Source organism: Peromyscus leucopus, chromosome 1 (assembly GCF_004664715.2).
Source record: "Peromyscus leucopus breed LL Stock chromosome 1, UCI_PerLeu_2.1, whole genome shotgun sequence".
Lineage (NCBI taxonomy): Eukaryota > Metazoa > Chordata > Mammalia > Rodentia > Cricetidae > Peromyscus > Peromyscus leucopus.
The window spans coordinates 166,552,698-166,567,069 of NC_051063.1; the positions used below are offsets into that span (position 1 = coordinate 166,552,698).

Consider the following 14,372-nt stretch of genomic DNA (forward strand, 5'->3'; position numbering starts at 1 on the left):
GGTGACCCAGCTTCTGTCAACACTGGTGGATGAGGATACTGTCTCATCCTTGCTCCTGGTAACATGAGGATGACCCAGCCCACCCATCAACAGCACAGGAAGGGCAGGACATGGACAGGCACACAGCTTCCAAACCACAATCCAGTGTGGCTGTAAGCCAGGGAGGGTTCAAACAGACCCAGTTCTCCTGCTAAAGGCTGGGCCCCAGTTAGCCCTAGCCTGACCTTACAGGGTCCTGGACAGGTGAGGAAGAAGAGATCACGGGAACCAGAGACTGGGTGTAGCCAGGAACCCTTGCCCAAGGTGTAATGACAAGCTGCCCAGCCACCCTAGCCCCCAGGACAAGAAGTGGAACCGTCAGCTGAGGATTTATTGGCGTAAACGCAACCATATAAAAACATAAGTTATGAAAAACAGTCACGATGTACCCTCCCGTCCCCCAAGCCCAGCCCCTGAACCCTCTTCTGCAGAAGGGCCAGCCCGGCGCCTCCTCAGCGCATCCGGTAGTCGGTGGAGCAAGAGAGCTCACATAGCTGTCCCTTGAAGTCCAGGTCGATGGTAAAGTCCAAGTCGCGCTGCAGGGAAAAGGTGGAAAACAGGGCTCAGGTGTGGCACCAAGCCAGGGTGAAGTGTACCCTGCACCCTGACTCAGCGACCACACCACAGGCCATCTTCACCCCACTATGTTTCCCAGTCACCTCCAGAGCTGAGCCAGTCTAGCTCAGTGTCTGCATCCAGGGGACACTACCTGGCATCAGCAAATGCTGTCCTCCTTACCAGAGCCCCACCACTGTCCCCAGGCCCCAGCAAGCTTCCCCACACCCCTCCCACCCCGGAACAAGCTGGGTAGTCACAGAATCACCTTGCTCTCTGGTGTCTGCCACCTTAACCCGTACAGGGAGTCAGGTGACTTCAGTGGCTCTACCCCGTGGGAGGGCACTGAGCAAGGATTATCACTGACCCCAGCAGCCATGCTGGGGCTTCCCGGAGTGCCCCTGTACCACCCAAGCTGACACTGCTCAGAACCGTTCTGCACACCCCACATAACATGTTTCTCCTCCTCCAAGCCTCACATTGTTTTTGGCGTTGGGCCTCATGCCAATGGTGCCAAAGATCTCCTCGCCAGTCTTCACTGTTAGGTAGTCTTCCATGTAGAACACAGTTTGCTTCCAGTGTGTGTATGGGGACTCAGGACCTGAAAGGTTGGCACGGTCAATCCCATCCTTTGCCTAGGTGTTGCCCTGCTAAGTTCTGAGACCAGCCAATGCCCCCAAGATCCCTGCCAGCAAGGCTGAGGCTGCTGTCCCTGCATCCTGCCCGTGTGTGCCTCACACTCACCCTGTTCTCACTAGGACTGGTGCTGGAACCCAGGACCAGAGTACCCCAGGCACTCTACCTCTGAGCCACACCTCAGCCCTCACTGGGGGATTCTAGGCAGGGGCTCTACCACTGAGCCACACCCCAGCCCCTCACTGGGGGATTCTAGGCAGGGGCTCTACAACTGAGTCACACTCCAGCCCCTCACTGGGGGATTCTAGGCAGAGGCTCTAAGGCTCCACTTTCAACTGCTTTTCTTTGAGATAGGGTATCACAAACTTGCTTGCCCAGGCTGGCCTTAAACTTGACAGCTATCCGCCCTAGTTCCTAAGTAGCTCTATGACAGCCATAAGCGCCAAAGCCTCGTCTTCTAGTCACCACACAGAATCTGCAATGGTGTCCTCTGGCCCTAGCCCAGCCCCACATGGCCCTCACTGGTAGAAAAGCCGGTCCTCTTGTGGCATCGGGTGAACTCGATGTTGAAGTAGGCCACCAATGCATGCACGTAGTCATTCCTCTTCACTTGGAGGCAGAAGGGGGAGGTGAAGGTCAGGTCCTCTACCTTGACTGTATAAATGTCCACCTCCTGCAGAACAGGCAAGCCCAGTGATCAGACTGTCAGGCCCCTTCCCATCACAGCTAATACTGGGACCCAGCAAACCCCACCACTGTTTCTGAAACAGGGGCTCACGTAGCCTAGGCTGGCCCTCAAGAACAAAGAAACAAACAAAACAAAACTTTTTTTAAAAGATATATATTTTTTTCTTTTTGGTTTTTCAAGACAGGGTTTCTCTGTGTAGCTTTGCGCCTTTCCTGGAACTCGCTTGGTAGCCCAGGCTGGCCTTGAACTCATAAAGATCCTCCTGCCTCTGCCTCCCTGAGTGCTGGGATTAAAGGCGTGCGCCACCACCGCCTGGTCTTAAGAGATATTTTTAAGATTTATTTCTGGGTGCTAGAGACAGCTCAGTGGGTAAGAACTCTACTGGCTGCTCTTCCAGAGGATCTGGGTTCAAATCCCAGCACATACTTGGAAGCTCCCAATTGCCTGTAATTCCAGTTCCAGATCTGATACCCTCTTCTAACATCCAGACAACAGGCACACATACATGCAGACAAATCAAAACATACACATTAAAACACGTATTATAGCGGGGAGGTGTGTGGGCTAAACCGTCTTCCCAGGCCTCTAATGGACAGGTCAGGGACCTGGAACCCCCATGGCTGTGAGTTACCTTTATGAGGCAGGCATTCGTGACCAGCTGCTTTGGGTCCACCACATCCACCAAGGGCTCCTTGATGGCCACGTCTTTGATGCAGGACATATCAAAACCATATACATTCTCCCACCCTGGGTACAGACAGGGTCAGTGAGTGGTGGAACCCAGGCCATGCATTCATGCCCACCCACCTGCCCTCAGTACCCTCTACCCCAGCTCACAGTGGATCTTGTAGTCTTTATATTGTCGGTCCTCAATGGCTGTGACATAAAGGGTGGCCCGGTCTGGGAAGATGAGGCCATCAGGTGCCTGAGGGAGGAGTTGGGTAAGAGCACGAGCCTCACACCCCCTGAGCAGACCCAACTGTCCAGCCCACTGTGCTCCCTGGCTATCACCTTCCATGGAGACCCCTTAGCCATCTATGTCTTACCCTCACCCTTCAGTCTGGTCCCCACTCAAGCCCAGGCTGTCCCACAGTTCTTAGGATCCTGGAACCCTCCAGAGAGAGACTCCCCACCCCACCCCACCCCCGCGTTCCTCCTCTCCTCACCGTCACTACCCTGCTGCTGCACAGCAGACCCACTTCTGATGCAGGGCCCCACACCGGCCAGCTCTTCTGCACCCCTCCTTTGGTCCCCTCTCCTCCGAAAGGTGTGCTCCACCTGAGCACCTGGTGGTCCCCTATTCACTGCTCTGGCTTCTTAGCTGGGGTGCCCACTATGTCCCCAACACGTAAGCAGCCCCGTGGGGACCCCAGGCAGGCCTCACCAGCCACTTGTCCCGGGCATGCAGCACCGTGTTGAGCATGGACTCGTAGAACAGACAGTAGCCCATCCACTCGCTGATGATGATGTCCACTTTCTCCACGGGCAGTTCCACTTCCTCCACCTTGCCCTTGATGATGGTTACCACTACAGCCACAGGACGACATGCCAGTGAGAGGGAGGGCCGGCCCAGCTGGCTTCTCACCCCCCCCACCATGCTGGTCAAGCAGCATCCCCATCCCTCTTGAAACAGGGTCTCACTATATGTGGCTCTAGCTGTCCTGGAACTCGCTATATAGACCAGACTGGCCGTAAACCCAGAGATTTGCCTGCCTCAGCCTCCCCGCGCTGGAATTAAAGGGCTATAAACCAGACCCAGCTCAAGCCACACAGGAGCAGCAGCAGCAGCTTCATGCCCTGTTTGTGGAGCTGGGAGTAGCTCTCCTAAGAGCCCAGGTTTAACACTCTTCAGGGCTTCTACCCCTAGCAATCCTCAGAACAACTATATTTTTCTCTTCAGTAGATGTGAAGCAGTAAGGAATGGTATGATCAGATTTTTAACACGAGGGCCAGTAAGAGGGCTCAATGTTTTAGGGTACTTGCCACCAAGCTGGATGATCTGAAATCTACCCCTAAGGCCCACAGGGTAGAATGAGAAGAGATTCCCACTAATTGTCTTCTGACCTCCACATATGCCCTGTAGCATCCCCCAAATAAATATGTTAAGAACAAACAAAACCCCAACTATACGGCCCAAGGCACAGGCCTGTTGCGCCATTCACTCAGGAGGCTAAGACCCCAGGACTGAAAGTTCAAAGCCTGTTGGTTACAGTAAGAGAGCCTGCCTCAAAATACAAAACAAAAGGCTGGCTAGCAGGAGGGCCCCTGTTAGACAAGGGCCATGGGACTAGGAACTTCATTACAAGTATACGACAGTCCATGGGAATTTTGCTTCAGTGTATTCCAGGGCAAAGAGGCAAGCATGGGTAGATGGAACCTATTGGGATCTAGGTGATGGTGCTTACTTTGAAAGGTATTTTTGTAGCTGGTCGGCAGTGGCGCACACCTTTAATCCCAGCTTGTGGGAGGTAGAGGCAGGTGGATTTCTTAAGTTCAAGGCCAGCCTGATCTACATAGTGATTCCCTGCCTCAAAAACAAACACAAACACCAACAAAGCTTAACCATGGGCTGGAAAGATGGCTCAGATCTCAGAGCACTGGCTGCTCTTCCCAAGGTCTTGGGTTCAATTCCCAGCAAACACATGGTGGCTCACAACCATCTGTAATTGAGATCTGTCTGGTGCCCTCTTCTGGCCTGCAGACATACATGCAGCAGAACACTGTATACAGAATAAGTAAATAAATCTTTTTTTAAAAAAAGCTTAACCACATCATAAACTAGTTTGGTGTGAAATGACAGAAGTGCCAGAGGTTAATGTCTAAGGCAGATCAGAGGCCTCCAACAGACAGGCTTAAGTAAATGTGTACATTCGACTCTGAGAACGAGGCCTGTAACAAAAGGAGCAGGTGCCCGACCCTCAGGTGGGGACACACCGGCAGGTGTAGGATTCTCAAGAAGGCAGTGTCAGTCACGGTCAGAGTGGACTGCCCTGAGGTGACAGCTAAGGGAAGCAGCAGCGTAGCAGAGTTCCTGCCTTCCATGTGGGAAGCCCTAAATTCAATTCCCCCAAAACCCCAAAGCACCAGGGCCCACACCCTGGCACCCTCAGCACCCCCAAACACAAAGGAGTCACTAGCTGCCCACTGTGGTCTCTAAGTCTCACTGAGGCTCCAAGACACTGACTGGGAAGTTCCCTTCCCTCCTCCTCACCGTGGTCTAACTTGTTGGCTTTGACGATCTTCACAGCGTAATCAGAGATACTGGAACACTCAATCTAAGGCAGGAAGAAAGAAGGGTTGAGTCCAATCCTTGCTCTCCACCATCCCGAGCCCCCAGCAAACCCCTTTCTGCGAGACTCACCCCAATGACCTTGCGGGCCCCGGCCTTGGCCGCAAACATGCAGAGGATGCCGGTGCCCGAGCCCACGTCCAGCACCACCTTGTCTTTGAAGAGGTGTCGATTGTGAAACATGGAGTTGCGGTATGTGAGGGTACGCACTTCATCCTTCAGCATCTCCTGGGTATGGAAACAGAGGACCACAATGAGGACACATAAGGCCTGGATGTCACCAGCACACTGATGCTGAGCACAGTTAGTGCTTAGACTCCTCAGACTCTTTCCCTCCTTTATCAGCTGGCCAGGGTTTATCAATGCCACCCAAAACCCAGGAATGAATCAGGAGGCTGAGGCAGGAAGATCCTGAGTTCAAGGCCAGCCTAGATCACCAAAAGGAACTTGGTATTGGCCTGTTACCTTGGCTATTTGGGAAACCTAGTCTGGAGGAGCAAAAGTTTTTTTGTTTTTATTTGGTTTTTCGAGACAGGGTTTCTCTGTGTAGCTTTGCACCTTTCCTGGAACTCACTCTGTAGACCAGGCTGGCCTCGAACTCACAGAGATCCGCCTGCCTCTGCTTCCCAAGTGCTAAGATTAAAGACGTGCGCCACCACCACCTGGCCTGGAGGGGCAAAGGTTTAAGAGAGGCTCCAACAAGTTAACACAGAAGGAGCAGACAGAGACGCGCAGCAAGCCGGCTGCACAGCACATGCAAGGAAGAGAGGTCAGCTCTTGGTGTCCCCTCAGGCTCCAGCCACCTTAGCTTTTGACATGGTGTCTGAGACCTGGTAGCTGGACAATTAGATTAGGCTGGCTAGCCAGTGAGCCCCAGGGATCAGCATGCCTCTGCCTCCCCAGAGCTGAGCTTATACAAGCACACACCACTATGCTTGGTGCTCTAAAACTTTTTTTTAAAAGAATTATTTATTTATTATGTATACAGCATGTATGACTGTAGGCCAGACGAGGGCACCAGACCTCATTACAGATGGTTGTGAGCCACCATGTGGTTGCTGGGAATTGAACTCAGGACCTCTGAAGAGCAGCCAGTGCTCTTAACCTCTGAGCCATCTCTCCAGCCCAGTGCTCTAAAACTTACCGTGCATACAGAACATGGAGGTCACAGGACAACTTTCTCCATCTACTCTGAGTTCCAAGGACCAAGGTCAGGCCATCAGGCTTGTGTGGCAAGCACGCCTACTCACTGAACCATCTTGCCAACCCTATGCCTGGCTTAAAAAGTGGGTTTGGGGATTGAACTCTGCAACTCATGCTTGCATGGCAAGACCTTTATAACTGAGGTATGTCTTCAAACTCCCAAAAGTTTAATTTTGTTTTATGTATATTTTCCAATTTTTTCCCCTTAATGATGCTTGGAACAGAGACCAGGGTCCAGCATGTGCTAGACAACCGCTCTACCACTCAGCCACATTCCCAACAGAACAGTCTTTTAAAAGCCTGTGGAGCCGGGCGGTGGTGGTCACACCTTTAATCCCAGCACTCAGGAGGCAGAGCCAGGCGGAGTTCGAGGCCAGCCTGGTCTACAGAGTGAGTTCCAAGACAGGACAGGCTTGCAGAAAAGGTCTGTGGAAAAGATGGATTCCTTAGAATGCCATTTCAGTTGCATTGAACCCTATCTCCTCCATCAGAAGGGTTGGGGGGGGGAAAGCTAATGTAGTATGAGCAGTGGGCTAAGTTCCACCACCAATCACCAGAGGGCGCCCGACACCAGCAAGCCCTGACCTCATCCTAAGGTCTGCGGCATGCAGCAGGCGCCACACTCCAGGAGACTGGCCTGCAGAGCACTGGACTAACTAACCTCAGTCTCCAAGGCAATGGACGGGGGAAGATTGGTAGCAGCGCCCTTGTGGAGACAATCACCACCTGTCCCACCATGCAGCCCTTCAGGATGTACTTACTGGCTTTAGGGGAAGTCTTCACTCACCTCATGGATGCCAAAGTGGGCATAGGAGTCAAAGTAGTAGTCTTTGGATGTCATGTCCTCAGCATTGGGCTTCTCACTGCTCTCTGCTTGGCCACAGGAAACCTGAGAGAGAGGAGTAGCAAAGGGGTCACAGTGGGCTCCCCAGAGCCTCCTCAACCTGTAGAAGGCCTCACCACACCAGGACAGCCCTCCAGCACAGCCCTCCAGCAGCTTCCTTCCTTCCCCAGGGAATGTTTCCACTTCCAGCACCCACCCAGAGCACCATCCAGGGAGCAACCGCCTCGCCTACCATCTCTCCAGGCTCTCTGCCCCGTCTCTAGCTCAGCCCACAGCTGGGGAGGGAGGAAAGGGAGGGCAGAGCCAGGGCAGACACAGGGAAAGCCGGGGAGGGGGCTGGAGATGGAGTTAAGGAAGCAGCCATGGTTCTGGGGAGCCAGCTGGGGCCGGGAAGGGGTCTGCCCTATGTGTTTTGGGGGCACAGCAGGGGAAATTGGTTTGAAGCAAGAGGATGGTTAGACCTCCTGATGTATCGGGGTATGCCTATGTGGAGTGGGCTGGGCTGGGGTCTCACAAAAGGATATTTACTTCTTCAAGAGGCGGCTGGAGGCTCATCCCATTAGCCAAGGTGGCTACAAAATTCTAGGAGAGAGTAACAGGGAAAAAGGATTAGCCAGTGGGGTGGCTGGGGAAGGCCTTTGGGGCAGTGAGTGTTTGGCAGGCTGGCTTTTCCTGGGCATGAAGTGGTGGAAGCAGGAGCAAGCAGTGAGGCTGTGGTGGGCTGGGAAGGGAGAGGAGTGGAGAGGAAAGGAAGGGGTCTCCTGTCCCAGCTGTTGGCTGAAGAGATGGTGGCCCGCCCCATGTTGTCCCTCTCTGGTCAGATGACTGGCCACATACACCTACCCTATCTAGGCCAGAGGAGCGAATACCTGCCAGGGCACATGAGCAATGCCAGCTGTTGCTCCCCTTCACCACTTAATCCCCCCTAGATTAGATGACATTCACACACACACACACACACACACACACACACACATGCGCGCACACCAGGCTGAAGTGCCATGAATAAACCAGAGGGCGGGGCTGACAGGTAATGGGTGCTGGGCACCTGGCTGCCCTACCACAATTGTCTCCTGCCCTAAGAGGATGCCCTTAGAGAAATGTGGCATACCAGCACAACACAGCAGGCACACCACCCCCAAGTCCACCTGGGTGGGGAACAAACCTGCCCCGAGGAGAGGTGTCACCCAGTGGTACAACACACGCCTTGGAAAGGTGGGGCAGCCCACCTGGAACCCCCCACTGAAACAGCCCTCTCTTTTTTCTCTGTCCACAAGTGCCAGGCCCAGGGTCACTTCAGTGACCCCGTGGGCTAACTGATCCCCATGGCAGGTGTCCCAGCAACTGACCTTCCTCTCCAGAGAACCTGAAGAGGTATGGGCCACAAATTATATCCCATCAACGGCTGCTATCCAAGGCTTTCAGAGACCAAGACCTGCCGCTCTCAGTTCCCCACAGCCAGGGGGGAGGTCCCGTGCGGGCCTCTCTTTTTCAATAGTACGGATACCAGCAGGTTAACAACTGACTGAAGAGGGCTTGAAACCTGACACTAGGACCTGCCTTACAGGCCTGGTGGGGAAGCTGTCATCTGAGCTACTCGGGAGGCTTAAGGAAAGAAGACACAGGTTCAAAGCCCGCCTGGGCTACACGGCGAGTTCAAGACCAGACCCATTTTATTTATTTATTTATTTTTATTTTAGTTTTTTTGCGACAGGGTTTCTCTGTGTAGCTTTGGAGTCTGTCCTGGAACTCGCTCTGTAGACCAGGCTGGCCTCGAACTCACAGAAATCCACCTGCCTCAGCCTCCCGAGTGCTGGGATTAAAGGCGTGCAGCAGCACCGCCCGGCTGCCAGACCCATTTTGCATCAAACGAAGTAAAAAGTAGACTAAGGAACACAGCTCAGGGATGGAACACACGACGGTGAGCAAATAAACCAGGTGCTAAATCCTCAAAAAAGAGTCCCTCCCACCCTCAAGCTGCGTCAAAAAGGGGTTCTGGTGGGGTGAGGCCTTGGTCTGTGACCCCACATAGCCAGCGGGACTCCTGCACCCGAGACCGACCTCTGACCATCCACCCGCGGGCGCTGCCAGGAGGGGTGGGCTCTGGGCCACGCCCCGGGAGAAAGACGCCCCTCTCACCAGCCCACAATGACCACGAGGGGGTGCCCGGCGCCGGATGCGGAGCTCCTCGGTGGCGATGCCCCACCATCCCCTCAAAGCGAGGTCACAGGGCCCTGCCCATCCCCCACCCCAGCAACCGCACAAGGGGCGCCCAGGGCTGGGGAGAGGGCGGCGCGGGGGTGATGCCCAGGCCCCCGAGGGCGCACGGACGCCACGGCCCGGGTGAGCGGGTGGCCGACGGAGGCGGCACCCCGGGGCCCTCCGAGGGCAGCCCAGGTCATCGGGCCGGGGGCGGGCCTTTGTCCCGCACGTGGAGCCCGCGGGGCCCCGAGCGGCACACCCCCCGCCCCACGCCGCGCGGCGCGACCACGTGCGGCCCGGCGAGGCGCGCCCGCCGGCCCGCGACCACGTGCGGCGGCCCCCGGCTCAGCTGTGGGGTCCCGGAGCCCCGCAAGCGGGGTCACCCCCGTCACGATCGCACACACCCGGCGATGCGGACCTACGCGAGGCCCAGCACGCACAAGGCCCCGGCTCCACAGTTCGGGCCGCGGACACCCCGCCGCGCGCCGCCCTCCACGGGCCTGAAGAGCCCAGCTGCTCACCTCCATGATGCAGTTCGCGGCCTCGGCTGCCGCCATCTTCACCCAAGTCCTCCGGCCTCCGAGACCCCCCCTTTCTTCTCTCTCCCCCCTGACCGGGGACCGCCTTTTACCAGAGGGTCCACCGCCCGGCCCCGAGACCCCGCCATAAGTCTTTATTGGCCAGAAAAGCCGTCCATCTGGAAGGGTCACACTGCCATTGGATGGTATGCACGTCTATCAAGCCTCAAGTGCCCGCCCTCCGAGCGTTCAAAGGACCATCCCTCCTGGCGGCTAGGAAGGGAACAACTGTCTGTCTATCTTAGCCAGTGCACATGATGATTGGGTAATATCCCACCACGTCTTCCGCCTCCTTCCGGCCAGCTCCGCCTCGAAGCTTCCCGGCGGCTCCGCGCTAAGCGGACATCAAGAAACTGAGCTGTCTATCACGAAGACGGTCCGCCTCCCCCTCGCTGCTATTGGCTGAGTGAAGTTGACGTTACACGGTTCCTACCCCATTCCCCGCAAGAGAACGGTGAAGAACGACAGGGGCTATTGGCCACAAGGAGGCGGGCAGTGCTTGGACAGTAGCGATTGGCTCTCGGGAACGTCAGTCATCGTTCGCTGGCTTCTCCCGGCTGGAAAGACTACAGGAGGAAATGGGGTGCGTGGGCGAGCTGTGGGGAAACACCGAGTCTTTGGAAGGTAGATGGGGGAGAGTTCTGGTCTGGGGCCCTAAAACCAGCCGGGAGTCGTAGTGAGGTCAGTGTGATTTGCCCCACCCTTGTACTGGACTGCGCCAAGTTCTGAAGACCTGTGGCTTTCTAGTCCTCTGCGGGAAACACCCAGACATGACCCTTTGTCTGGCCAACTCCTACACGTCAATCACAAGCAGTTTGGACACCACCTCCTCCAGGAAGTTTCCCTGCATCTGCAAAACGTCCCTCTCTGCCTGAGGATAGATGCTAATTGCTGGGTTTGTGCACCTGCCTTTTACCTTTTGTCCCACCAGTACTTTAAATTACCAAACGAGCCCCTCCAATCCGGGCCTCCTCGTGAGGTATGCGTGCACATCTGACCTGCTTCCTTCAGACTCCTCACATTTAATTACTTTGTTTAGTGTGCGTGTGCGTGTGCCGAGACGCACGTATGGAAGTCACAAAGCAACTTAGAGGAGTCGTTTCTTTACGACATGTAAGTGTAAGAAATTGAGCTCGGAGATCATGGTAAATGAAGACCACATAAGAAAAGGAAGAAACAAAGAGCTAAAGAGGCCCACAGAAATCCACAAAGATACCCCCACAAAAGACTGCTGGTAATGGTCGAGAGACAGCCGGGACTGACCTACTCTGGTGATGGGATGGCCAGATGCCCTGATAGTTGTGCCATAAACCCCATCCAAGGACTGAGGAATCTGGATGCAGACATCCACGGCTAGGCCCCTGGTGAGCGCTGGGAGTCTAATTAGTGAGAAAGAAGAGGGTCTATATGAGCGAGAATTGTTGAAACCAAGGTTGGATAAAGCACAGGGACAAATAACCAAATGAAAGGAAACACATGAACTATGAACCAAAGGCTGAGGGGCCCCAACTGGATCAGGCCCTCTGAATAGGTGAGACAGTCGATTGGCTTGATCTGTTTGGGAGGCATCTAGGCAGTGGTACCAGGTCCTGGGCTCGTTGCATGAGTTAGCTGTTTGAAACCTGGGACTTATGCAGGGACGCTTGGCTCAATCTGGGAGGAGGGGACTGGACCTGTCTGGACTGAGTCTATCAGGTCGATCCTAGTCCTCGGGGGAGACCTTGATCTGGAGGAGGTGGGAATGGGGGGTGGGCTGGGGGGAAGGAGAGGGGGGCGGGAAGGGGGAGAACAAGGGAATCTGTGGCTATTATGTAGAACTGAATAGTATTGTAAAATAAAAAAAAGAAAAAGGAAAAAAAAAAAAAAGAAAATTGAGCTCAAATCATTAGCGGCAAGCGCCTTTACCATCTGCTGCACGCTGTTAACACTTAAGATATCTGGTATGACTTGTTTTTAGACAGTCTCACTGTGTAGCCTTGGGCCTGGAACTCGCCATATGAATCAGCCTGCTTCTGACTAACAAGTGCTGGGATTTTTTTTGTTTGTTTGTTTGTTTTTCCGAGACAGGGTTTCTCAGTGTAGCTTTGCGCCTTTCCTGGGACTCACTTGGTAGCCCAGGCTGGCCTCGAACTTAGAAATCCGCCTGGCTCTGCCTCCCGAGTGCTGGGATTTAAGGCGTGCGAAAATTCTCCCAGCCACTATTATTTCTTTTTCTTTTCTTTTTGTTGTTTTTGTTTCTTCGAGACAGGGTTTCTCAGTGTAGCCCTGGCTGTTCCGGAACGCACTCTGTAGACCAGGCTGGCCTTGAACTCAGATATATCCACCTGCCTCTGCGCCCCTAATGCTGGGCTTGTACTTTGAATCCCCCCCACATACACACACACAGGGTTTCTCTGTGTAGCTTTGGATCCTGTCCTGGAACTTGCTCTGTAGATCAGGCTGGCCTCGAACTCACAAAGATCCTCTTGCCTCTGCCTCCTGAGTGCTGGGATTAAAGGCCTGTGCCACCGCCACCCAGTCTGTGTTTTGAATTTTGAGACTGTCTGCATAGGCCAGACTGGCCTGGAACTCATAGGATATGCTTGTCTCGTCTGTTAAATGCTAGGATTAAAGGCATGCACTGCCCTGCCTGGCACCACCTTATTTTTTGAGAAAAAGCCTCAGTAAATCTGGAGCCTGCCAATTCAACAAGATGGAAGAGATCCCTTTCTGGCTTCTGAGTGCTGGGATTGACTGAGTGCTTGTGAGCCGGCTTTCCAGGCTGTGGGAATTGAGTGCAAGTCTTTATGCTTAGCAGCATGTATTATACTAATAGGTCCATTGCTCTAGTCCGATTGAGTTTTTGAAGCAAGGACTTTGTAGCCCACATGGATGACCTTTGAACCTGATCTCAACTGCTGGATTATAGGCGCCTGTATCAAGAACTGCAGAGCTTAAAGGGACAGCTGACAGCCACGAGACTGTCACTGCTCCACGCACAGCCGCGCCTCCAGCAACTTAGAGTTCTATCCATAAGGCAAGGGCTGGAGATGAGAGCTCAGTGTTCTCAATCTGTGGGTCAGACCCTTTGGGCTTAAACAACACCTTTCAACAGGGTCCCTAGAGCACGGGGAAACATATTAACATTTCGGTTGTAACAGCGCAAATTTACAGTTCAAATCGTACACGAAATTATATTTTTGTTTTGTTGTGAGTTTTTATCGAAAGGGTTTATCGTTGGTGTTTTGAGCCTGTTGGATACTCCGTACTGTAGAAGTAGCTAGAAATACAGGGAAATCACTCGCTCTGAGTACCAGAGTGTGGGATACTAAGCGCAGTGCGCCTGCTGCGCGGGATGATTTATATGCATTATGGGGAGGTCGCCGAAATAACTTTTAGTAAGGGTCCGCGATTAGGGAGTGGAAGAAGCAGTGCTACTGGGAGGAGTGCAGCCCGGTGCGGTCAAAGAAAAGAAAAAAACTGCAGACTGGCACGACGAGCAGCTGTGTAGCTATTTCGTTCGGAGAGTGTGGGCGATGGAGGAGGAGCTCTTGAAGTTCGGGAAATTATGGCTGAGATCTGGCAGGAAGCTGTTACGGCTGCCCAGTGAGGCTCACAGGGTGTATAAGCGTTAACATTGGTGGGGGCGTTGTTAAGACCAGATCAGCTCAGGTGGCCTGGACTGGCTGGGGCTCCAGGCTCAGTAGTATTGGATGTCACTGCATGTAATCCAATACGTCCAACGCACTGTAGATGTAATTTTTCAGTTTTCAATTTGTAGAGAGTACAGTGGTGGTGGGCCGCCTTGTAATCGCGCATCGGGAAGCAGGGCCAGGTGGGATCTGGCTGATTGAGTTCGAGCAGGCGTGTCTCCAGAGCGAGTTTAGAAGGGGCGCAAGCGTACAAGGAACTGGCTCAAAAAAGCAAGAAGAGCGTTTGCTGTCCTGGAACGTCTGTAGGCAGGCTGGGCTCCAACTCAGGATTTCCTGCCTCTTGCCTCCAGAGTAGCTGGGACGTAAGGGCGTGTACGCGGCGTGGGTGTATCCGATCAGGTCGGAGTGCAAGCCGGGCACGTAGAGGACTGTGTCAAACAAAAAAAAAAAAAAATGAGTGTGTTAGATCCGCCCTTGAGCTCATCGGTTCAGTTTCTCAATGTCCTCAAATAATAACAGTCATAAAACTTTGGTGCTTTAGTTAAGAACAAAGTTTTATGGAATTTTCTAAACATCCTTTTTGCCAAAAAAAAAAAAAAAAAAAGAAAAAAGTGCCATGGCAAGCCCCAGCCCGCGGGAGCCTAGAAGGAGAATGTGTGGTCACAGAGTGTGGTCATTCTGCGAGCAGTAGGGAGGAGCACTCGTC

The 14,372-nt window shown here is 53.8% G+C and overlaps 1 protein-coding gene across 3 annotated transcripts; it reads right to left on the reverse strand.

Moving 5' to 3' along the window:
• Positions 1-349: 349 nt before the first annotated feature.
• Positions 350-10,042, reverse strand: Prmt1 (protein arginine methyltransferase 1). Of its 3 annotated transcripts, XM_028858908.2 has the most exons (11): positions 9,978-10,042; positions 7,783-7,836; positions 7,198-7,299; positions 5,280-5,435; positions 5,130-5,193; positions 3,303-3,445; positions 2,756-2,843; positions 2,550-2,665; positions 1,753-1,903; positions 1,074-1,195; positions 350-575 (listed from the first exon to the last, which is right to left on the reverse strand). In XM_028858908.2, the coding sequence occupies exons 1-11, from the start codon at positions 10,011-10,013 to the stop codon at positions 492-494; spliced, it is 1,116 nt and encodes a 371-aa protein (XP_028714741.1). In that variant the 5' UTR covers positions 10,014-10,042; the 3' UTR covers positions 350-491. The 3 variants fall into 3 exon arrangements, with proteins under 3 accessions (XP_028714741.1, XP_028714742.1, XP_028714743.1); XM_028858909.2 differs by lacking the exon at positions 7,783-7,836; XM_028858910.2 differs by lacking the exons at positions 7,783-7,836; positions 9,978-10,042 and adding an exon at positions 7,487-7,589.
• Positions 10,043-14,372: the final 4,330 nt, after the last annotated feature.